The 25,160-nt window shown below is 43.9% G+C and overlaps 1 protein-coding gene across 1 annotated transcript in view; it reads right to left on the reverse strand.

Moving 5' to 3' along the window:
• MYO1F (myosin IF) overlaps nt 1-25,160 on the reverse strand; it is a 302,201-nt gene that overhangs the window by 194,517 nt on the left and 82,524 nt on the right. Inside the window, exons 3-4 of the mRNA XM_077273492.1 lie at nt 16,785-16,874; nt 11,603-11,697 (exon numbers count right to left, since the gene is read on the reverse strand). Of these exons, the coding sequence (XP_077129607.1) occupies nt 11,603-11,697; nt 16,785-16,874 (185 nt within the window). The remainder of the gene's footprint in view (nt 1-11,602; nt 11,698-16,784; nt 16,875-25,160) is intronic.

Below are 25,160 nucleotides of genomic sequence, written 5' to 3' on the forward strand. Positions count from 1 at the left end.
ACTTTCAACTCCCTCCAAAGGTTTTCTATAGGTTTGAGATCTGGAGACTGGCTAGGCCACTCCAGGACCTTGAAATGCTTCTTACGAAGCCACTCCTTCGTTGCCCTGGCGGTGTGCTTTGGATCATTGTCATGTTGAAAGACCCAGCCACGTTTCATCTTCAATGCCCTTGCTGATGGAAGGAGGTTTGCACTCAAAATCTCACGATACATGGCCCCATTCATTCTTTCATGTACCCGGATCAGTCGTCCTGGCCCCTTTGCAGAGAAACAGCCCCAAAGCATGATGTTTCCACCACCATGCTTTACAGTAGGTATGGTGTTTGATGGATGCAACTCAGTATTCTTTTTCCTCCAAACACGACAAGTTGTGTTTCTACCAAACAGTTCCAGTTTGGTTTCATCAGACCATAGGACATTCTCCCAAAACTCCTCTGGATCATCCAAATGCTCTCTAGCAAACTTCAGACGGGCCCGGACATGTACTGGCTTAAGCAGTGGGACACGTCTGGCACTGCAGGATCTGAGTCCATGGTGGCGTAGTGTGTTACTTATGGTAGGCCTTGTTACATTGGTCCCAGCTCTCTGCAGTTCATTCACTAGGTCCCCCCGCGTGTTTCTGGGATTTTTGCTCACCGTTCTTGTGATCATTCTGACCCCACGGGGTGGGATTTTGCGTGGAGCCCCAGATCAAGGGAGATTATCAGTGGTCTTTTATGTCTTCCATTTTCTAATTATTGCTCCCACTGTTGATTTCTTCACTCCAAGCTGGTTGGCTATTGCAGATTCAGTCTTCCCAGCCTGGTGCAGGGCTACAATTTTGTTTCTGGTGTCCTTTGACAGCTCTTTGGTCTTCACCATAGTGGAGTTTGGAGTCAGACTGTTTGAGGGTGTGCACAGGTGTCTTTTTATACCGATAACAAGTTTAAACAGGTGCCATTACTACAGGTAATGAGTGGAGGAAAGAGGAGAATCTTAAAGAAGAAGTTACAGGTCTGTGAGAGCCAGAAATCTTGATTGTTTGTTTCTGACCAAATACTTATTTTCCACCATAAAATGCAAATAAAATGATAAAAAAACAGACAATGTGATTTTCTGGATTTTTTTTTCTCAGTTTGTCTCCCATAGTTGAGGTCTACCTATGATGTAAATTACAGACGCCTCTCATATTTTTAAGTGGTGGAACTTGCACTATGGCTGACTGACTAAATACTTTTTTGCCCCACTGTATATGGTCAGCAAAAAACCCTGCAAAATATCCACGCTGAATATCCAAGAACCCCCAAACCGACTGACGGTGTGTGGGGAGAATATCAGCCTCCTAGAGCTTCCAGCGATATCAGGAATCACATTTTGTACAAGCTGGACAAAAAATAAGAACAATGCAAATGATCAAAAGTACGAAAGCAGGACTTAGCTTATCTTGCAAAGAACCAGGACCTGAAGACAGGAGCAAACAGAAGTGAACTGATTACAACGATGCCAGGCACTGGACTGAGAATCCAGGAAGTTTAAATAGCAACACCCATGGTCTAACGAAGCAGGTGAGTACCAACCTGGTAAAAGACAATCCAAGTGCCAAATCACTAGTGACCACAAGAGGGAGCCAAAAGGTATAGTTCACAACAGCACTCGTCTCTATCAGTTTTGTACATCAAGAGACTGAAATTCTTGCCCATTCTTCCTTGGCAAACAGCTCGAGCTCAGTGATGTTTGATGGAGATCGTTTGTGAACAGCAGTTTTCAGCTCTTTCCACGGATTCTCGATTGGATTGAGGTCTAGACTTTGACTTGGCCATATTAACACCTGGATACGTTTATTTGCGAACCATTCCATTGTAAATTTTGCTTTATATTTGGGATCATTGTGTTGTTGGAAGAGAAATCTCCATCCCAGTCTCAGGTCTTTTGCCGACTCAAACAGGTTTTCTTCAAGAATGGTCCTGTATTTGGCTCCATTCATCTTCCCATCAATTTTAACCATCTTCCCTGTCCCTGCTGAAGAAAAGCAGGCCCAAATCATGATGCTGCCACCACCATGTTTGACAGTGGGAATGGTGTGTACAGGGTGATGAGCTGTGTTGCCTTTACGCCAAACATATCGTTTGGCATTGTTGCCAAAAAGTTCGATTTTCGTTTCATCTGACCAGAGCACCTTCTCTCACATGTTTGGTGTGTCTCCCAGGTGGCTTGTTGCAAACTTTAAACAACACTTTTTATGGATATCTTTGAGAAATGGCTTTCTTCTTTTCACTCTTCCATAAAGGCCAGATTTGTGCAGTGTATGACTAATTGTTGTCCTATGGACAGACTGTCCTACCTCAGCTGTAGATCTCTGCAATTCATCCAGAGTGATCATGGGCCTCTTGGCTGCATCTCTGATCAGTCTTCTCCTTGTTTGAGATGAAAGTTTAGAGGGACGGCCGGGTCTTGGTAGATTTGCAGTGGTTTGATACTCCTTCCATTTCAATATGATCGCTTGCACAGTGCTCCCTGGGATGTTTAAAGTTTTGGAAATCATTTTGTATCCAAATCCGGCTTTAAACTTCTCCACAACAGTATCATGGACCTGCTTGTTGTGTTCCTTGATCTTCATGATGCTCTCTGTGCTTCAAACAGAACCCTGAGACTATCACGGAGCAGGTGCATTTATACGGAGACTTGATTACACACAGGTGGATTATATTTATCATCATTAGGCATTTAGGACAACATTGGATCATTCAGAGATCCACAATGAACTTCTGGAGTGAGTTTGCTGCACTGAAAGTAAAGGGGCCGAATAATAATGCAAGTCCCACTTTTCAGTTTTTGAATTTCTACAAAAATTTAAAATAACCAATAAATTTCATTCAACTTCACAACTGTGTTCCACTTGTTGTTGATTCTTCACCAAAAATTTACATTTGGTATATTTCTGTTTGAAGCATGATATGTGGGAAAAGGTTGGAAAGTTCTAGGGAGCCGAATACTTTTGCAAGGCACTGTATTTCAGAGATTTACACGGAAGCTCCAGTGTGTAAACACTCGGCACAGAGATCAGGATAAATGTGCGCCAAGCCTTACTGCGATCTTTGGGAGGCAGAATCAACAGTATGTGAAGAATTGGTTTTATTTATTTTTATGCCGTTCCTCGTGAGGTATAAGTGATTAGGCAACTTTATTCTTCTGGTAGGTGCAATTACCGAGATACCAGATTTATATCAGATTTTTATGTTTGGCTACTCTCTCACACCATATTTTGAGAGCTATAATTTTTTCATATTTCTGCTGACAGAGTCGTATGATGGCTTGTTTTTTGCAAGACGAGCTGACGATTTTATTGGTATTATTTTCGGGCACATGACGTTTTTTGATCGCTTTCTATTCTGATTTTTGGGAGGCAGAATGAACAAAAACGAGCAATTCAGGAATTGCTTTTGTGTTGCTTTTTATACTATTCTGCACGTGGTAAAATTGGTAAGACCGCTTTATTCTTTGCGTTGGTAGGATTACAGCGATACCTCATTTATATTTTTTTAATGTTTTTTTTGTGCTTTTACACAATCAAAACTATTTTATTGAAAAAATAATTATTTTGGCATCGCTTTATTCTGACATTTTTTCTGCTGATAGAGCTGTATGGCAGCTTGTTTTTGTGGGACAAGATGACATTTTCAGCGGTACCATTTTTATTTACACAAAAAGAGAAATGATCCAGCTGGAGGTGGAGGCAGTTCAAACTTTGTGAGACTTTATTAGACAACTAAACCGATAAATAGTTCTTCAAAATGAAAAATCTTTACATAGCAAACACCTGGCACACCAGTGAGGAGGATCAACGCGTTTCAACTATGAAGTCTTACTCATGATCATGATCATGAGTAAACGCCATGTCGCGTTTGGAGAGTCCCTGATGTGCCTAAACAGTGGAAACCCCCAAATTATAACTCCAACCCTAACCCCAACACACCCCTAACCCTAATCCCAAACCTAACCATAACCCCAACCACAAACCTAACCCTAACACACCCATAACCCTAATCCCAACCCTAAACCTAATCCCAACCGTAATCCCAACCCTAACCCTAATCCCAGCCCTAACCCCAATACCAACCCTAATCCTAATCCAAACCTAACCCTAACTTTAGCCTCAACCCTAACCCTAACTTTAGCCCTAACCATAACCCTAATGGGAAAATGGAAATAAATAAATTTTTTTATTTTATTATTTTTCCCTAACTAAGTTGGTGATAAAGGGGGGTTTGATTTACAATTTATAGTGGGTTTTTATGTTTGGCAGCTGTCACACACTAAAAGACGCTTTTTATTGCAAAACATAGTTTTTGCATCGCCACATTTTGAGAGCTATAATTTTTCCATATTTTGGCCCACAGAGTCATGTGAGATCTTGCTTTTTGCGGGACGAGTTGATGTTTTTATTGGTACCATTTTTGGAACATGACATTTTTTGATCGCTTTTTATTCCGATTTTTGGAGACAGAATGAGCAAAAACCAGCAATTCATACATTTTTTTTGGGGGGGCCATTACACCGTTCTGCGTTTGATAAAATTGATAAGACAGTTTTATTCTTCAGCTCAGTACGATTACAGCGATACCTGATTTATATTTTTTGATGTTTTGGCGGTTTTATATAATAAAAACTATTTTATAGAAAAAAATAATTGTTTTTGCATCGCTTTATTCAGACAGCTTTAACTTTTTAATTTTTTTGCTGATGATGCTGTATGGTGGCTCGTTTTTTGTGGGACAAGATGATGTTTTCAGCGGTACCATGTCTATTTATATCCGTCTTTTTGTTTGGCGGTATGATGATAAAGCATTGTTTTTTTATTTTTTTAAGGGGTTCACTAAAGGGGTTAACTAGTGGGACAGTTTTAAGGGTCAGGTCGTTACGGACGCGGCGACACCAAATATGTGTACTTTTATTGTTTAGATTTTTTCTTCATTCAAATATTTATTTAGTGATCAAATAAACATTGATTTTATTATTATTATTTTTTTACATATATTTTTACAATTATTTAAAGAAAAAAATGTTTTCATTTAATTCTAAGTTTTACACTTTGTCTCACTATGGGACACTCATTTTATGCACGCTAATCACTTCTATAGTATGCAGATCTGCATGCTATAGAAGCTGTCAGCGCTGCAGCTTCTGTTACACTAACCTGAGAGACTTCCTGGTCATCACTGCACAAGACAGGAAGTCTCTCAGGTCTGGAGACCCGGATGTCATCATGATGCAAAGGCAGAGGGGCTATCAGTCCCTCTTCCGGCTCCGGAACGCTGCCATCATGTTTGATTGGAGTGTTCCAGGAGCGTCGGGAACGGTCCGTGAACGCTCCTGGCACTTAGTGCCAGGTGTCATCTGTGAGAATCAGCTGTCACCCGTCTGCGGCCCCCGTGAGTGCGGCTGATTGCACATGACGCACTATCCCGTCCTGGGCACATGGACGGGATAGTACGTCGGATGACAGAAAGGGGTTAACAAAATAGTTTTGCACATTCTAATTTTTTTTTACTTTTTTACATTGTCCCAGTATGGGACATCACTGTATTATATCAGATCGCTGATCTGACACTCTGCACTGCATAGTATCAGATCAGGATATGACAGGCAGGGAAGGACCCAGCAGCCATCTTGGTGCCATGTGTCTCCATAGAGACCATCAGGAAAACGCAATCACATTGCGTTGTTCTGATGGAAGTGCGCACAGAGCCCCCTCCCTGCGCGATGACTCTCTATGCCGCTGTACTAGTACTGCTGTTTGCAAGAACGCATCTCCCACAGAGCACTACTAGTACAGCACATGTCAGGAAGGGGTTAATTGCGTAGAGTAAATTTTTAGCGAGTGCATTAGGGGAGCGTACGTCACATTGTTGGTGACATTCATTTTTGTTAAAAAAAATTAGTTACGTTGAGTAAATTTTTAGCGAGTGCACTAGGGGAGCATGCGTCTCATTGCTGGTGACGTTCGTTTTTCTTTTGTAAAAAAATAATTAGTTGCATGGAGTAATTTTTTAGTGAGTGCATTATGGGAGTGTACGTCGTATTGTTGGTGATGTTCATTTCTTTCTTAAAAATAATTATTTGAGTCGGGTAATTTTATAGGGAGGTCATTAGTGTAGGGAACGTCTCTTTTTTTTAATACAAACTTTTTTTTTACATCTGATTTTTCTTTTCATTTTTTTCTTCTGTTTCTTCTACATTTTATATCTCTACTTTTTTTTCCTCTCTGTTTTTTATAATAAACTAGCTGAAGAGCCCGGCATTGCCCGAGCATAGTAACTAACTGTGGTTAGTTATAACAAATTATAATGATTATATTGCACATAAAAACATTTTACATCATATATTTAACACTACAGATTTGCAACATAGTATTTGTAAGCTAAAACTTGGAGTAAAACAATCAGAGGAAAAGTATATTAGAAATACGTCACCACTTCTGTATTTTTCTACCCACTAGTGGCTTTGGCTTATAAATACTGAGGTAAAATACTGAACAAATACTGAACTTGTGAATGTGGCCTTATACACAGCCTCCACCTGCAGCGCCTCACGCTTCTCTATACACAGCCTCATACTGCAGCAGCACCTCAATTCTCTCATCTTCCCCTCACGCCTCTCATTTCCTCCTCACATCTCTCATTTTCCCCCTCACATCTCTCATTTTCCCCTCACTCCTCTCATTTTCCCCCTCACACCTCATTGTCCCCCTCACTCCTCTCATTTTCCCCTTCACACCTGTCATTTTGACCTTACACCTGTCATTTTCTGATCACTCCACTATTTCCCCTCAGTCCTCTCATTTTCCCCTCACTTCCCTCATTTTTACCTCACTCCTCTCTTCCCCTCACACGTGCAGAGCAACTTCCTGTTATGAGCACAGCGGTGTAATCCATGAGGCTCCTCCCTTTTCCTTGATGTCATGCCTCACAGGAGCAACTCCATTCTAGACACGACAGAGCTAGATGTGACTTATGCCTGCCGTGCACTGATACCCTGAAGGTGGTGGCCCTGTTTGTAGCTCACAGTGGCTGGGACGTCGCTGTCACGCCGTTCTGTCTGTATCTGGTTTTCGGTGTGACAATGCATGTCTTTGCTTTAACCCTTTGCTCCTTTCCCCCTAATTTGAGCTGGGATACTGTTGGCTGTTACCTGTATGGAGCCTTCTCAGTTCCCTGCTCTGCTGTGCAGCCGTACATGGGTGGTTAGGTCTTTGCCCTGCTGCATGACCATCTGCTTGTGCGGTCTCTGGTTGCTGCTGTGGAAGCTGTCTGCGGGTTGCGAGGTCATTTGCAGCTGGTGCATGACTTTCCACGTGTGTCAGTGCGTGCAGTCACAGCCTGGTGCCCTGAGTCTCAGTTCCTGCACTGATTGTGCTGTAATGGTTTCTGTTTCTGCTTAGGGCGTGTGCGGCCACACCTCCCCTGCTTTTATCAGGGTTAGGGTGTGTACTTGAAATGCTGTCCCCAGCCAATTGCTGTGGGGCAGTTCCTATATAAAGATCCCCTGCCCTACGTGCGATTCCTGAGCTACTCACAAATCTCCTGAACTTTGCTATGTGTGTTTGTGTTCCTGCACCTCTCCTGTCTATGTTTTGGTACCAAAATCCTTGCCTTGATTCCTGTTTTGGTGCCTGTCCTGGAGGCAGTATATCCAGGCCTGATTCCTTGATCCTGTACCTGTCCTGTACCTGAACCTGTCTGAACTGTCTGCTGTGATTATATTCCTGGAATCCCTCTGCATCTGGAGCCTCACATCCAGTGACTTTGAGTCTCTTGTAACCGGTGTTTCGGCTGAGCATTTACTACTCTGTGCTCTGACTACCATGCGGTGCTAACCCCGTCTGGCCCACGTTCAGCACGGAGGTGCTTGCACCATCACGCTTGAATTCCTTCTTAAGTCCGATGCCTGGAGACTGAGGGCTGTAGCTAGGAACCTGATGACCGCTGCCTGGAGCTTGGAGCCTGATGACTGGTGGTGCCTGTAGGTCGTGTCGGATATCCAGAACCGAACGACTCCTTTCTGATGTCTGCCAGTGACCCTGGATCCAGATGTCCTGATGTCCTGTCTGTACCCTGTAACCCTGCCTGTGTCCTGATTTCCTGATGTCCTTCCTGTGTCCTGATGTCCTGAGGTCCTTCCTGTGTCCGGATGTCCTGATGTCCTGTCTGTATCCTGATGTCCTGCCTGTGTCCTGATGTCCCGCCTATGTGTGCCTCAGTGATCCGTTGGTGCCTTGGGGTCCACTGGGTGGTACCCTTCTGGAGGTGTGGAATCGGGAGCCTGACATCTTCATTTTTTGTTTATGTACTGTGTGACTTTATTTTAGTAAACTTTACTTTCTCTATACCTGAAGTTGTGCGGTGTAATCAAGTCCTACGTGTCTCTTTCCTTGTCCACATGGTCAGCTGCCACAGAACCCCGATCTCTGCCCTCCCCTAGTTTGGGTAGGCCGGGTCCCCCTCTGTGGTATAAAGGGTCCGTATTGCATCCCCGGGGACGCGCGTCCCATGCCTTCTGAGGTCAGTTTGCTTGGGGGCATCTATGGGCTGGGCCGCATCAGCGGCTGCAGCTTACCATGACAGTCACAACCGGTGAGTTTTGCAGGGTGGCTTTCGAGGTGAATGTGTCTTTGCCCGAGTGCGCTAACAACGTGGGCCGTGTGGATGGGGCTTTGCGTGTGGAGTAAGTGTAGCTATGCGGAGTGGGCAGGGCTATGTGGAGTGGGTGTGGCTTGATACATAGACACACATACATACACTCAGCTTTATGTATATAGATAGTACCCTTTACACAAGCCCCACACATTACATGTGTGAAAGCACCACTTACACACACATCCCCAGGGTTTAAAAAAAAAATGGCCCATTCGTCAAGAAGACGCTATTCACCAGAGGAGACATACACCTTCCTTGCATCTGACCTAGATTCATCCAGTGAAGAAGATCCCACATTTGTATATTCCTCCTCCTCTTCCTCCTCCTCATCTAGTGAGGAAGGACCCCCAGCAAGGCGCTCTAGGACCCAGGCAACTCCTGCAGCCATCGATCCTATATGGATTGCATCTCTGAAAATTATCAACCCGTCATTCCGGATTTCATCGGCAGCTCAGGAATCCAGTTTGACACCTCTGGACTCACTGAAATTGACTTCTTAAAATTCTTTTTCAGTCAGGAAATAATAAATGTTATGGTGACCCAGACAAACCTGTACGCCCATTAATTTTTCACCCAAAATCCCACTCCGTCATATGCTAAATGGACCCCTGTAAATGCAGCAGAGATGTTGATATTTGGGGAATTGTACTGCATATAGGCATTATCCGAAAACCAGAGCTTCGACAATACTGGAGTACTGATATTCTCTACAGTACAACGGTATTCTGCATGGCCATGACAAGGACACAATTTGAAGCAATCCAATTTTTTTTTATAGTGATAATGCGCAGTGTCCTCCCCGAGATGATCCAAACTTGATCGTCTATATAAAATTTGGCCTGAGGTTGAACACTTCAGCAGAAAATTTGCTGAGTCATAAGCACCCCAGAGGGACATCGCTATAGATGAATCTCTGGTTCATTTCAAAGGGAGGCTAAAATTCCGACAATATATGCTCAGTAAGAGGTCCAGGTATGGAATAAAATTGTACAAACTGCGCGAGAGTACCTCAGGGTACACCGACAGATTTAGTCTCTACGAGGGTAAGGACACCCAGATTAACCCCCCTGAATGCCCCCCCCAGTCCTGAGCGTGAGTTGGAAAATTGTGTGGGAATTGCTGCACCCACTACTGGATAAGGGTTATCACTAGTGGTGAGCAAATATACTCGTTACTCGAGATTTCTCGAGCACGCTCGGGTGTCCTCCGAGTATTTTTTAGTGCTCGGAGATTTAGTTTTTCTTGCCGCAGCTGAATGATTTACATCTGTTAGCCAGCATAAGTACATGTGGGGGTTGCCTGGTTGCAAGAAAAACTAAATCTCCGAGCACTAAAAAATACTCGGAGGACACCCGAGCGTGCTCGAAAAATCTCGAGTAACGAGTATATTCGCTCATCACTAGTTATCACCTCTACATTGATAACATTTACAACGTTTTGTTCTGTTACCCTTGTGAAAATAAATAAAATTGGGGCTAAAAGATCAATTTGAGGGAAAAAAATTTGATTTTTTAATTTCATGGCTCTACATTATAAACTTCTGTGAAGCACCTCAGGGTTCAAATTGCTCACCACACAGCTATATACGTTCCTTGAAGGGCCTAGTTTCCAAAATGGGGTCAATTCTGGGGATTTTATAGTGTTTAGGCACATCAGGGGCTCTTCAAATGCGACATGGTGTTCCCTCTCAATTTCAGTCAATTTGGTGTTCAAAAAGTTAAAAGGTGCTCCTTCCCTTATGAGCCCTGCCGTGTGCCCAAACAGTGGTTTTCCCCCACATATGGAGTATCAGCGTACTGAGGAACAATTGCTCAACATTTTTTGTGGTCCATTTTCACCTTTTACCCTTGTGAAAATAAAAAAATCTTTGCTGAAAGATCATTTTTGTGACTAAAAAGTTTAGTTCAAGTGTGAAGCACTTGAAGGGCAAATAAACTTCTTGAATGTGGTTTTGTGCACCTTGAGGGGTGCAATTTTTAGAATAATATCACTTTAGGGGATTTTCTGTCATATAGACCCCTCAAATTGACTTCAAATGTGATGTGGTCCCCCAAAAAAATGGTTTGGTAAATTATGTTGAAAAAATGAAAAATGGCTAGCTCAACCCTATTAACCCTTATAACTTCCTAACAAAAACAAATTTGGTTCCAAAATTGTGCTGATGTAAAGAAGACATCTAAAAATTCAAATTTAAAAAATTGCTAAATTTTAAAAATTTTTGCCAAATTTCCAATTTTTTTCACTAATAAACACAAGTCATATTGAAGAAATTTTACCAGTATCATAAAGTACAATATGTCATGAGAAAACATTCTCAGAATCAGTGGGATCCATTGACACTTTCCAGAGTTATGACCTCATAAAGTAACAGTGGTCAGAATTGTAAAAATTGGCTTGATCAGGAAGGTGAAAACAGGCTTTGGGGTGAAGGGGTTAAACAACATGAATGTGTAAAAATCCGATGGCAATCGCATGGTTCAAGTGCTGTGTGATTTTTTTCTTACACCCATTAATTCCAAGCAGTAATAATTATTTTTTATCCAAAAGTGTTGTCCAGAGGGTGGTGTAAAGTAATGCCCTAGGTGCTCACCTACCTCTGGCTGTCCTTGTTCCCAGCCCTATGTATAATAAATGTTTATTACCTTGGTGCAATTTTATTTTTCTTTGGTTTTATTTTGCTGCAATTAGGTATTTCAATCACCCATCTATGGTGAAAGCGTGCCTAGCTCTCCAGTTGTTGGCTCAGCAGCTGCAAAAGCTTAGAGATAACATTCCTGGGAATGTCATATTGTCAGTGTTGGTCAATTTACACTGCAGACTTTTTCATCTTGTTGGTAAGATATCACAAATTTCTACCACAACTGTACTACTGTAATTAGCTACTGAAGTTTCCAGTGTGCACAACATAAGGACTGGAATCTAGCATCTTACCTGATGATGACGCACTGGTTTTCACCATCAATCAGCATATTGCGATACATGTTATCTGTTAACGCATAGATATGTGGAGGATTCTCATACTGAGCCTGAGGAAAAATATATTTAATAATAAGCCAGTTAGCAAACACATGAAAACATAGTTAGGACATACTGCTTGCTCCAAACATTGTCTTGAAGTGCTCACGTCAGGAGGAAAAAGTACTAGAGGTGGTGTAAAGGGCAATAATGGGAGTGGTGGCGGAGAAGGAAATGATAGAGGTGGTGGAAAAGGCAATGATGGGGGTGGTGGGGAAGAAGGCAATTATGGAGGTGGTGGAAAGGGCAATGATGGGGATGGCGGAAAGGGCAATGATGGGGGTGGTGGGGGAGAAGGCAATGATGGGGGTGGTTGGGGAGAAAGCAATGATGGGGGTGGTGGAAAGGGCAATGATGGGGGTGGTGGGTGAGAAGGCAATGATGGGTTGGTGGAAAGGGCAATGATGGGGTGGTGAGGGAGAAGGCAATTATGGAGGTGGTGGAAAGGGCAACGATGGGGTGGTGGGGGAGAAAGCAATGATAGAGGTGGTGGAAAGGGCAATGATGGGAAAGTTGGGGAGAAAGCAACGATATAGACTGCCAAAATTGCCAATACCTGGTTTAAAAGCAACAGTATCATTGTGCTTGATTGGCCAGCAAACTCACCTGACCCTAAGCCCATAGAGAATCTATGGGGTATTGTCATGAGGAAGATGAGAGACATCAGACCCAACAATGATGACGAGTTGAAGGATGCTATCAAAGCAACCTGGGCTTTCATAACACCTCAGCAGTGCCACAGGCTGATCGCCTCCATGCCACACCACATTGATGCAGTAATTGATGGAAAAGGAGCCCCAACCAAGTATTAAGTGCATTTACTCAACATATATTTCAGTAGGCCAACATTTCGGATTTTAAAATCATTTTTCAAGCTGGTGTTATAAAGTATTCTAATTTATTGAGATAATGACTTTTGGGTTTTCATAGGCTGTAAGCTATAATAATCAACATTAACAGAAATAAACACTTGAAATAGATTACTCGGTAATGACTCTATATAATTGTAACATCCCTGCCGGCATCACTGCATGGCTTCCCATATCCCATCTTTCTCACCACTCTGGGCCATGCTGTGAGTTCTGTCCTCTGCCGTCTCCTTGCTGTGAACCTCATGTCCTTGCTTGCTGCATGCTTCCTCGCTGTATGCTTAGGGTAGCGGCCCGGCCCTGGCACTTCCTGAGTGCTATAGAGGCAGTGTGCAAACTCCTAATTTGTCCCCAGCCTATTTCCAAGAGGTATTGGGTATATTAAGCATCTCCACCCATAGGGAGATGCCTGAGCAACAAACTCTCTCAGGCTACTTTCACACTAGCGTCGGTACGGGCCCGTCGCAGTGCGTCGGGCCGACGTACCAACGCATGCTGTGAAATTTCTGCAAGACGTGGGCAGCGGATGCAGTTTTTCTCCTAAATGACGCATTGCGACGTTGGCAAAACGACGCTAGTGTGAAAGTAGCCTTAGTCTGCTTTCTGCTGCTGTCCTGTCCTGTTTCTTCCCCCCCTGGGGGCTGCATACCCAGGCCTGTACCTGTATTCTGTCTGTCTTGCTTCCTCCACCCTGGGGGCTGCATACCCAGGCCCTACCTGTACTCTATGTGCCTTGCTTCTGTCACCCTGGGGGCGGTATACCCAGGCCTGAATTCTTTGTCCTGAACTTGTTCCCGTGTCTGTCCTTGTCTGAAATTCGCCCTATACCTGTACCTGTTTGTATCCTTGTCTGTTGCCTTCCCTACCCAGCTGTGTGTATCTTTGTGTCCACTCCTTCTGCTCTGCTCCTGTTCTGCACCTTGCGGCTCTGCTCTGCTCACTTCCCGCATCCTGCGGCTTGGCTTTGCTCCCGTCCTGCATTCTGCGGCTCTGCTCTGCTCGCTGCAACCTGCAGCTCTCCTCTGCTTTCCGCATCCTGTGGCTCTACTCTGCTCTCCGCGTCCTGTGGTTCTGCTCTGCTCTCCACGTCTTGTGGTTCTGCTCTACTCTCCGTGTCCTTCGTTTCTGCTCTGCTCTCCACATCCTGCGGCTCTGCCTTACACATTCTGCAGCTCTGCTCTGCTTTCCACGTCCTGCAGTTCTTTTTCTGCTGTTCGCATCCTGCGGTTCTGCTCTGCTCTCCGCACTCCGTGGCTCTTTGTCCCTCCTGTCTTTAATGGTTACTACCAGTTCCCTTATCCCACTCGTACCTGCCTATGTTCCCGTGCCTCCTGAAGCAGTTCCTGTCCCTCCAGTCTGAACTGGTTCCTAACAGTTCCTGTCCCTCCAGTGTGAACTGGTTCCTATCTGTTTCCTTTTTCTACTTGCACCTTTCTGTGCTCCTGCCCTACCCATTACCATCCTGATTCCTCCAGTGTGTTCCATTTCTGCCTGCCAGAGAGCAGCCATTCCCGCCTACCTGCCAGAGTGCCAGCCGTGCCCACCTTCCTCCCAGAGTGCCAGCAATGTCTTCCTGCCTGCCAGAGTGCCAGCCATGCCCACCTGCCTGCCAGAGTGCCAGCTGTGCCCTTCTGCCTGCCAGAGTGCCAGTCATGCCCGCCAGAGTACCATTCAAGCCTGTCTATACTTGCCTGCACCTGTCCCTAGTGTTCCGTCCCCCAGTGGGATCAGCTGCTACAGCCAGACACCGCCCTGGAGTGGTACCTGGTAGCTACCTGCTGCACAAGCCTGACCTCACCACTAGAGGCTCAAGTGAACACCAAGGTAGCTGCTTAGTCATGGCCCCCAGGGTAGTCTGGTTTGTGGAACAGTGGGGCCACAATGCTTGCTCGCGCCACCTAGTTAGGGCGAGATCATGACAATAATATATGAGTTTGACTTTTTGCATTGAAGAGCTGAAATAAATTAACTTTTTGATGATATTCTAGTTTTGTGAGAAGCACCAGTATGTGTGTGTGTGGCTATATATACATATTTATATACATATATATAAATATATATATATATATATATATATATATATATATATATATAGTGTATATGTAGTTTTGTCACCATGAAAGGTGCGGGGCCTAGACACATTTTTTGCACAGAGGCCCCAATCTGTCAGTGTCCGACCCTGATCTAATGAGTTATCTTTGGTAAAGTCAAAGTGTAAGAGGATGGAGTGTGATAACATCAGGAGAGCATTAGGACCCTGCTGCTGCTGCATGTCTGAGCTGAAAGCAAAAGCATGGAAAAGTGTGTGTGCAGGGGGTGGGGTCTACTGTCTGCTGCATAGGACTGCTGTGAGGCAATGCTGTTTGAAGCAGAGAGAATGCCATGTGAGATTCACTGTGAGGCAGCTGATAAGAAGTGAAGCGTCTGGACTCTGTAAGTCTACGTTCACATTAGCGTTCGGCGCCGCAGCGTCGGGCGCCGCAGCGTTGCCGCATGCGTCATGCGCCCCTATATTTAACATGGGGGCGCATGGACATGCGTTGTGCTGCGTTTTGCGACGCATGCGTTTTTTTGGCCGCAAGCGTTGGGCGCAGCAAACGCAGCAAGTTGCATTTTTTTTGCGTCCAACTTTCGGCCAAAAAGGACGCATGCGTCGCAAAACGCAGCGTTTTAGTGTGCGTTTTGTTGCGTTTTTGTTTGCGTTGTGCGTTGCGTCTCCGACACTGCGGTGCACAACGCAAATGTGAATGTAGCCTTAAGAAGTGTTTGCTGCCAGTGTGTTTGTGAGGGAGTTAACTTAGAGAGCTGTGTGACTTTGAAGCTCTGTGAATACCTGCTGTGCTGAGCTGAAAAGCAACAGAAGACATTGATTTTGTGCAGACCCAGGCGGGCTGCAAGGAAGTTGTGAGTGACTGCTGGAGGAGAGACGGTATCCTGTACCATCCGTATTGAGAGGCACCCGTCCAAGCCCTGTTGAAGTGCTATCCCGTACCGTATCCTGAGGTTACTGAACTGTAAGTCCCTGGCATGTGGGTTCAGCATCGGCCGACAAGACGCTGAGCTTTGTTTTTCTGTAGCTGTTTTGGCACTGAAGATCTTGGGACTGGCTGCAGCCGATGCAAGTTGCCTGAGTAGAGACTTCCCTCAGGTTAGCGGTACCGTCATAATAGATACCTGGGTATCCCCAAATTAACTGTTTAAGAGCTCCTGTTATATCTATAGGTATTGTAATGTGCGTTTTGATCTATTTATACTCAGTGTGCCATCCCAGGGGGTCTCATAATACCACCTCAGCTGATTTACACCTGTTTTCTTAATAACTTGTTTGTCCTTTTGTTAGGTAAATATCCTCTAAAAACCTCAGTGTAATACAATTAAAGTGGGAACTTTGGGATTGGCACATTGATTTCAGCCCTAGCTGAATGATTGTAAATAATGGGGGAACCTTAGGCTGTTTTCATACAATATTGAATTTCTCTTCAACTCCTATTCCATTAAAGGGAGTGTTGTTATTTCTGTCTTTGTCTCGGTTTGTGACTCACTGGATCTCATTCGGACCTCTGGTCATTACAAAAGCAGGTGTTATCATCAGATAGGAACTCATTCAGGGAGAAGAAGTACATTTCCCCAGTGAAAACACCCACTTGGACTTAAGGGGTTATTCCCAGCTCCACGATCCTATCTCAATATGTAGTAGGTCTAATAATAATAATAATAATAATAATAATAATATTAGCAGATGCCTCCAATTAGACATGGCGAATCAGAAAAACGATACTACATTTCTCTTTCCTCATATGTAGAGCATTGCAGTACCTTAGGTATCTATGGTTCTGTCCACTGATATAGTGACAGTTAGTTAGCTAGTTGCTGGTCGTAAACACGGATACCTAATGTCCTGCAATTCGTGCACATGAGGAAAGAGGCAGAGCGAATCAGAAGAACTATGCTACATTTCTAATTGGAGGTATTTGCTAATATTATTATAGGATCTTGTAGATGGGAATAAACCTTTACTAAATGTAGCTCATTTGGTGCCAAATATGTTGATTGCTAATATCTCCACAATGGAGAGGCAAAATTAAAAAAACATGTATTCTGCCCTGCAGCCACTATTACATTATATTCAATATGAAAAATTTGGTGAAATAATCAGGTATACAGAAAATCTCTTTCTCACATTCTCACTACATTTAGCATAATCTAAATATGAACATAGAATTACTTACAGCTCCTTGATATAATTCAACTTCTCGGTCTGTGAAATACGGCATCTGCTTAAATGGATTGACTGAAATAAGTACAGAGCCTATGTATGTCTGGCAGTACAGTAAAGGAAAAAACTAACATTGATAGAATGCAAAAAGTATTATAACAAGCAATGCTATAATGTCCAGATGAAAATGAAACGAGAAGGTAAAACAGTTTTGATGAATGTTATATGTAATACGGTACATACAGTGGTTACGGAAAGTATTCAGACCCTTTTAAATTTTTCACTCTTTGTTTTATTGCAGCCATTAGTTAAATTCAAAAACGTTCATTTTTTCACATTAATGTACACTCTGCACCCCATCTTGACTAAAAAAAAAACTGAAATGTAGAAATTTTTGCAAATTTAATAAAAAAGAAAAACTGAAATATCACATGTTCATAAGTAGAGTTGAGCTACTTTTACTTTTTTCGGATCGAGTCGGGTTTCGCGAAACCCGACTTTGTCAAAAGTCGGGTCGGGTGAAATCGGGCGATTATTGCGAAAAGTCGGGGGCCGACTGAAACACGAAACCCAATGCAAGTCAATGGGGAATCAAAGTCGGCAGCGAATGGAGGACAGGAAAACACCTACAGTGCCCATTTTAATGCCAAAAACATCAATTCTTATTACTGAAGCTTGTCAATCTTAATTTACTTTATAATAATAGTTAGGCATTGAAAACTGGGGGTCTTTTGGCTAAAGTTGTGGGGGGTAGGCCTGGCTCAAAATTTTTGTGGGCCCAGGAAGCGCAGAATACGTCACAGCGGTAGAGTAGGGAGAGGTAAGTATTTCAACTTTGCAAGTGCTGTGATCCTGAGCAAGCAGTGGGGGCCCACTCGTTGGCACTGGCACAGGGCCCCTCATAGTACGGCGGTGTGTTTGATGGCGGGTGGCGCCTCCCACTGGCAGAGACACTTTTGCGTACTATGAGGGGCCCTGTGCCAGTGACGTCGCCAATGAGTATCCCCCCCACCTGATGAAGGAACCTGCACTTTCATCTGCACCTTCCTCTTTGTCCCCATGTAAGGTGGTATAGTATGCGGGAAGGGGAACCAGACTTTCAGCAGGGTCAGATTCTGGCTGTGTAGAGTGCAAGGGGAATGTAGTGGTCTGGGTCAATGTACCAGCAGACTCATCTAGCAGTGGCTGGGCAATGGGCAGGATGAGGAGGAAACACAGATATAGGCCCAAATAATAAAGTAGGCTAAATGCAGTTCAAATGTGGTAACAGGACTAAACAGGCGGCATTGCTTTGTTCAGTGGAGGAAAGCTGTAATGAGTGGCAGACACAGTTAGTAGGCCCAAATAATAAAGTAGGCTAAATGCAGTTCAAATGTGGTAGCAGGACTAAACAGGCGGCATTGCTTTGTTCAGTGGAGGAAAACTGTAATGAGTGGCAGACACAGTTAGTAGGCCCAAATAACAAAGTGGGCTAAATGTCTGCCAAAAAATTGTTCATAAATAAACAGGTGGCATAGCTAGGTACAGGGGTGGGCTCCTCTGCTGAGTAGCAGACAGTCGTAGTAGGTGCAAAGTATTAACTGGTCTAAATGGAGGCCAGGGCCCCTGTATATTTTAACTATCATCTATCATTTCAACAAATTTGTATTGGCAGTGCCATTGAAGGATTTAACAGCACAGATTACACAGTGGTGGAGCAGGGAGAGGTGAGTATTGCAAGTGGTAGAGCACTGTTCGAGCTGGGGGGAACACTCTCTTGTGGGCGGCGGTACTGGCCCAGGGCCCCTCATATTACGATGGTGTGTCTGATGTTGGTTGTGCACCACCACTGTCAGGGACACTTCATTGTACTATGAGGGACCCTGTGCTAGTGCCGTCGCCCAAGAGTGGGCCCACCCACCTGTCCAGGCAAACGGCACTCGCATGGGTGCTTGCGCCAGGTGGTGACCACGGCCCTGTGGGGGGAGTCAGCCCATTTAGGGAGGTATAAAAATGGCATATGGTGGACATTCAGCAGCTGCAAATGGAGGAATTGGAGAAGTCAGTAAGAGGAGGCCAAAAGCAAGACATTTTTCAGGCAAGCTAAGTGTCAGCAGGGGAAGGTGGGGCAAAATAATTTGAAATCCATGACTGGTTCATTTTAATGAAGGTTAGATCATCAACATTTTGGGTAGCCAGACGTGTCCTTTTTTCGGTCAGTATTGAACCAGCAGCACTGAAGACTCTTTCTGATCCACCACCATCAGTACCAGCTGGCAACCACCGCCCACGGGCTCTTCCACCAGACTTCCTCATTTTTTGGAAAATCTAACCAAAATAACAACCGTTATATGGTACTGTAAAACAAGGTAGAAGGTGTATATAAACTTGTTGAGAATTTAAATCTCCCTTTTTTTTTGAGAGACTGAACCAAAACTCAGACCCAGTGTATATAACAACGCAATGTAAGTGGCAGAAAGTGGCTGGCTGACATACGACAAACTAACAGGACTGAAGTATATCCACTTTGTGAGAATTTGAATCTCACTTTTTTTTTTGGAGACTGAACCAAAACTCAGGCCCAGTGTATAAAACAACACAATGTAAGTGGCAGAAAGTGGCTGGAAGATATATGAAAAAATACAAGGACTGTAGTACAATTTCAATCTTCCTACAATGATCTCAGGACAAGTATGGCAGCAATAAAAAGGACTGCTGCACACAAAAGTGTGGACAAATAAACAAGATAACTGTGCAGAAAGCAGCAACAGGATTTTTGCTTTTAAAAAAGCAGTTGGTTTGCACAGCAGCGTGCAAACAGCGATGAAGCTATCAGGGAGCCCTATAAGGCAGCCTAATAAGCTACAGACCTGATGCACAAAAACAGCCTCCACTGTCCCTGCAAAAAAAAGGTGGTGTTGGACAGTGGAAATCGCTACAGCACAAGCAGTTTGGGGGTTAATCTTCCCTCCCTAACTATATCCCTTCTTCTGATGAAGCTGCAGCAACCTCTCCCTATGCTAATATCGGCAGAAGTAAGATGGCGGTCGGCGTGCATGCCCCTTTATAGCCCCTGTGACGCGGCAGAAAGCAAGCCAATCACTGTCATGCCCTTCTCTAAGATGGTGGGGACCGAGACCTATGTCATCACGCTGCCCACACTCTGCATCCTCCTTCATTGGCTGAAAAATGGCGCTGAAAGCGTCATATGAAACGCGACTTTTGCGCGCAGATCGGTGACCTCATGGCCGATCCCACACTAGGTTCGGGTCTGGTTTCATGAAACCTGACTTTGCCGAAAGTCGGCGATTTTTGAATTTGTCCGATCTGTTTCGCTCAACCCTATTCATAAGTATTCAGACCCTTTGCTCAGACACTCATATTTTAGTCACATGCTGTCCAATTCCTTGTGATCCTCCTTGAGATGGTTCTACACATTCAATGGAGGCCAGCTGTGTTTAATTAAACTGATAGGACTTGATTTGGAAAAGGCACACTCCTGTCTATATAAGACCCCACAGCTCACAGTGCATGTCAGACCAAATGAGAATCATGAGGTCAAAGGAACTTGGCAAGGAGGTCAGAGACAGAATTGTGGCAAGACACAGAACTGGCCAAGGTTACAACAGAATTTCTGCAGTACTCAAGGTTCCTAAGAGCATGGTGACCTCCATAATACTTAAATGGAAGAAGTTTAGGACCACCAGAAGTCTTCCTAGACCTGGCCGTTCAGCCAAACTGAGCAATCGTGGGAGAAGAGCCTTGGTGAAAGAGGTGAAGAAGAACCCCAAGATCACTGTGGCTGAGCTCCAGAGATGCAGTAGGGAGATGGAAGAAAGTTCCACAAAGTCAAGTATCACTGCAGCCCTCCACCAGTCGGGCCTTTATGACAGAGAGGACTGACGGAAGCCTCTCCTCAGTGCAAGACACATGAAAGTCCGCAAAGAGTTTGCTAAAAAAACACATGAAGGACTCCCAGACTATGAGAAATAAGATTCTCTGGTCTAAAGAGATGAAGATAGACCTTTTTGGTGATAATTCTAAGCGGTATGCGTGGAGAAAATCAGGCACTGTTCATCACCTGCCCAATACCATCCCAACAGTGAAACATGGTGGTGGCAGCATCATGCTGTGGGGGTGGTTTTCAGCTGCAGGGAGAGGACGACTGGTTATCATTGAAGGAAACATGAATGCGGCCAAGTACAGAGATATCCTGGATAAAACCTCTTCCAGAGTGCTCTGGACCTCAGACTTGGCCGAAGGTTCACCTTCCAACAAGACAATGACCCTAAGCACACAGCTAAAATAACAAAGGAGTGGCTTCAGAACAACTCTGTGACCCAGCCAGAGCCCTGACCTAAAGCCGATTGAGCTTCTCTGGAGAGACCTGAAAATGGCTGTCCACCAATGTTCACCATTCAGCCTGACGTAACTGGAGAGGATCTGCAAGGAAAAATGGCAGAGGATGCCCAAATCCAGGTGTGAAAAACTTGTTGCATCATTCCCAAGAAGACTCATGGCTGTACTAGCTCAAAAGGTGCTTCTACTCAATACTGAGCAAAGGGTCTGAATACTTATAACCATGTGATATTTCAATTTTTCCTTTTTAATAAATTAGCAAAAATTACTACATTTCTGTTTTTTCAGTCAAGATGGGGTGCAGAGTGTACATTAATGAGAAAAAAATGAACTTTTTTGAATTTACCAAATGGCTGCAATGAAACAAAGAGTGAAAAATTTAAAAGGGGTCTGAATACTTTACGTACCCACTGTACACAGTCATTTGGCCTTTACTGAAGTCCTCTAGTGTTCGCACTCACTATGTTACCTCTATCATGGTCCTCATAGAATGTTATGGCCCCCACACATAGTATAATATCCCCATCCTGTGAATTTTTCCACACAATTTGCCCCCGCATTACCCCTCACATGCACAGTATGATGTCCCATAGTGCCACCAAAATTCACTTTAAAATGGCTTTACAATACATTTTATGAGTCCAGCTATAGATTGACAGTGTTTCAGTCTCCACCCACCTATCGAGCCTGACTGACAGCTGCGGATTGAGATCTCACCAGCCAGAGGGTCCCTTAGGAGCTTTCAATCAGGTAAGGTGGCTGGAGATCGAGTTAAACTTTCATAAATGATTGAATACCTATTCTGATATTGATTTTCAAAGTAAGTACATCAGTATTATCAGGTCTAAGAGAGTCTTTTAGTAATATGCAGTGTGTATTGTGAAATCTAGTGACAGATCCGCTTTAAGGACTTATGACTCCTACTGTAGAGGGCACCTTTTTCACCACTGCAGACCTGATGACTTTTTGTTAATTACATAGACAGGAAAAGTCCCTGCATTTAATTTAGGTCTGACAGAAACTCATATTTTGTGTATACCTGTCTGGTTATATTAAGTTTATGTTTAGTCTGATTGATATGAAGATGAGGGATTACCTATTAAATCTCAGAAAAGTTAGGTAAATATTGATGCCAACTCGATCTTTTGTAATGCCCCCAAACCACACATTTGTCATTTACATCTATATACTAGTAATTGTACAGAAGGTAAAAAGCCAAGCATTCACAATTCATATAAACCTAAAAGACCTTGCACCAGACCCATAGTGAAACCTAAGTCCGCAGGATCATAGGAAGAGGGTCATAGACCAGAGGTGCATAGATAATAGAGGTACAACAGAGATATATAAACCAGTAGAATTTTATTAAAGTATCAAATATACAGCACAAATAATAACCAAAGATGACATAGTTGGGACAAAAACAGATATTTGAGAAAAAGCAGCTAAAAGGTAGCATGTAATAGATGGTAAAAATACAGTGCTAAAGATGCCATGAAAGAAAATAAGAGCAACCTACTCTGACTGCAGACCCGTAACTATACAGTAGTACTCTGGGGTAGTATTTTAAGTGTGCACATGTTGTGAAGAATGATAAATATACCCCAGTGGTGTGCTCCTGGGTATGATAATTAGCAGGAGGTATCAAAGCACAGACAGCAATTTGAAGACAGCAAAGTTATAGGTGCTGTAGAAGGATTTAAGATAGTGAGCTGTTACCTTGAGACATGGTTGCAGTGTGTAGTAGGGGGCTGCAGGCAGAGAGGAACGAACCTCGACGCGCGTTTCACCTAAGTGGCTTCGTCAGGAGGCGTGGCCATTAAAAGAGAGGCTGGGATATATGTAGTAGATAGGGGGGGCTGGTGGTCCAATCGGCGCACGACCCGGGATGATGTGATTAACCGCAGACAGCCAGGCAAGCCGCGCGTCGCAGGACATGGGCGGGAGGACAATCGTCATCTCCGCCCATCTCCGTGGCAACGCGGCCGGCCCACAATGCCGCCCGGGGGAATCACAGCGCATGCCCGAGGTGCGCACAGACCAGAGGCAGTGGAAAGGAATAAAAAGCATGAATAACGGGTGAGTGGAAGTAGTGAGGTAGTCCGAAGGTTAGCATTAAACTAAGACACTGCATAATCTGTCCAGACCCGTACAAAAGACATAATCGGCCGAGTATGGAAATAAGGGGGCGGCGATAGATCGATAGTCCCGCCCATAAAGGAGATAGATACCAATGCTGCAAAAGGGTATATAGATATATATATGAAGATGAACGCATAACTAAGGCGCCTGGGTAAAGCACCAAAGGGCAAAATATCTGATATAAAGTAGCAGGTAACGGCCGCACATAAGGGTATATGCATAAAACAGAAAAATACTGATGAGGAAAGAAACTGAAAAATATGAAAAATAATAACGGAAATTAATAGTTAGTAAATAAGAAAAATAAAGAGATAGATATTACAGTTTGACGATAAATTATGCCAAACATATCAATTAAACTACTGCAGCTATCAATGATTCCTGCGATAGTAGATGTAGCAATATGATATATGTTCATGTGGCCTCTAGGGGTCTCACTACTTTTATGTGTGTTCTATATTCTTTGTTTTGCAACTTGTTGGATGTTGTTGTGCACTTGATTCATGTAATGGAGGTTGAGGCATGATGTGAATAAAGAGCCTGGAGATACTCAAAGAGTGTGATTCATGACAGAATTCATCAAACAGAACATGGTGGCAGCCGGGCACAGAACCTCTAAATTCTCAGAGCTTATATGAGGCTGGAACTGCACAGATCACTGCAACTGTAAGTACAGATTCCCTGACAGTACAGCAAAAAATGGAGACTGGTCTGAAGCCCCCTCAGAGACTGGATGTCACTTCATGTAATCTGTCCCAGACCTGGAGACAATGGAAGGAAGAGTTTACACTGTATGTGGATCTGACTGTGGGCCCCACTGACGACAAACGGAAAGTAAAGCTGTTTTATTACCTAATTGGGGAAAATGGCAGAGAATTAGCCCACACCTTGCTCCCAGACACAGACAACCTCCTCCTAGCAGACATTGTGCAGGCATTTGATAAACACTGTGACCCAAAGAAGAATGAGACAGTGGAAAGATATAAGTTTTTCACAAGACATCAGGAGGATGGTGAAAATGTGGACAGATATCTGACAGAGCTGAGGAGACTTGCAGAAAAATGTGGCTTTGGAGAGATCAGGGACAGTCTAATCAAGGACAGAATGGTGTGTGGCATAACTGACAGTCATCTCAAAGAAAGATTACTGAGAGAGGAAGCCATGACTTTAGAGAAATGTATGCAAATCTGCAGGGCTGCTGAGCTCACACAGCACAGCCTGAAGATGATGGCAGGCACCAGTGAGAATGATGATGACAAGGTACATGCAGTATCTATGAAAGGAAAGACAGGACCAGACTACCCTATAAACACTGTCCACTGCAAGTATTGTGGGAAAAGACATGAGAGAGACAAAACCAAGTGTCCAGCATATGGGGAAACCTGCAGGTCATGTGGCAAGAAGAATCATTACACTGCTGTCTGCAGGCAGGGAAGAGGCAAACAGTACAGACAGCTCCACGCTGTGACACCAGACACTGACAGTGCAGAGGACATTACATGGCTACAAATGCAGTCTACAACAGAGAAAGTTAATGTAGTCGGGCAGTCAGTAGTGAAGGATGCCAAGCAGCTTTATGCAACATTCTTGTTGGAGGAGAAGCCCATTAGATTTCAGCTGGATTGTGGAGCAAGCTGCAATGTAATTTCATTTGATCTGCTAAACAAACATGTTTCTATTGTGCCAACTGACAAGGTACTGGTGATGTACAACAAAAGTGTTCTGAAACCAATGGGGACATGTAAGCTAAAAATACGAAACCCATGTAACAGAAAGAGTTATAGAGTTGAATTTACTGTGTTACGGGGTGGTAACCATGTACCATTACTGGGAGTAAAAGCAGTTCAGGCAATGGACTTAATAAAAGTACAGTCTCAGAACATTATGTCTGTTGAAGTTGCCCAGGATA

This window comes from Ranitomeya variabilis, chromosome 1 (assembly GCF_051348905.1).
Source record: "Ranitomeya variabilis isolate aRanVar5 chromosome 1, aRanVar5.hap1, whole genome shotgun sequence".
Classification (NCBI taxonomy): Eukaryota; Metazoa; Chordata; class Amphibia; order Anura; family Dendrobatidae; genus Ranitomeya; species Ranitomeya variabilis.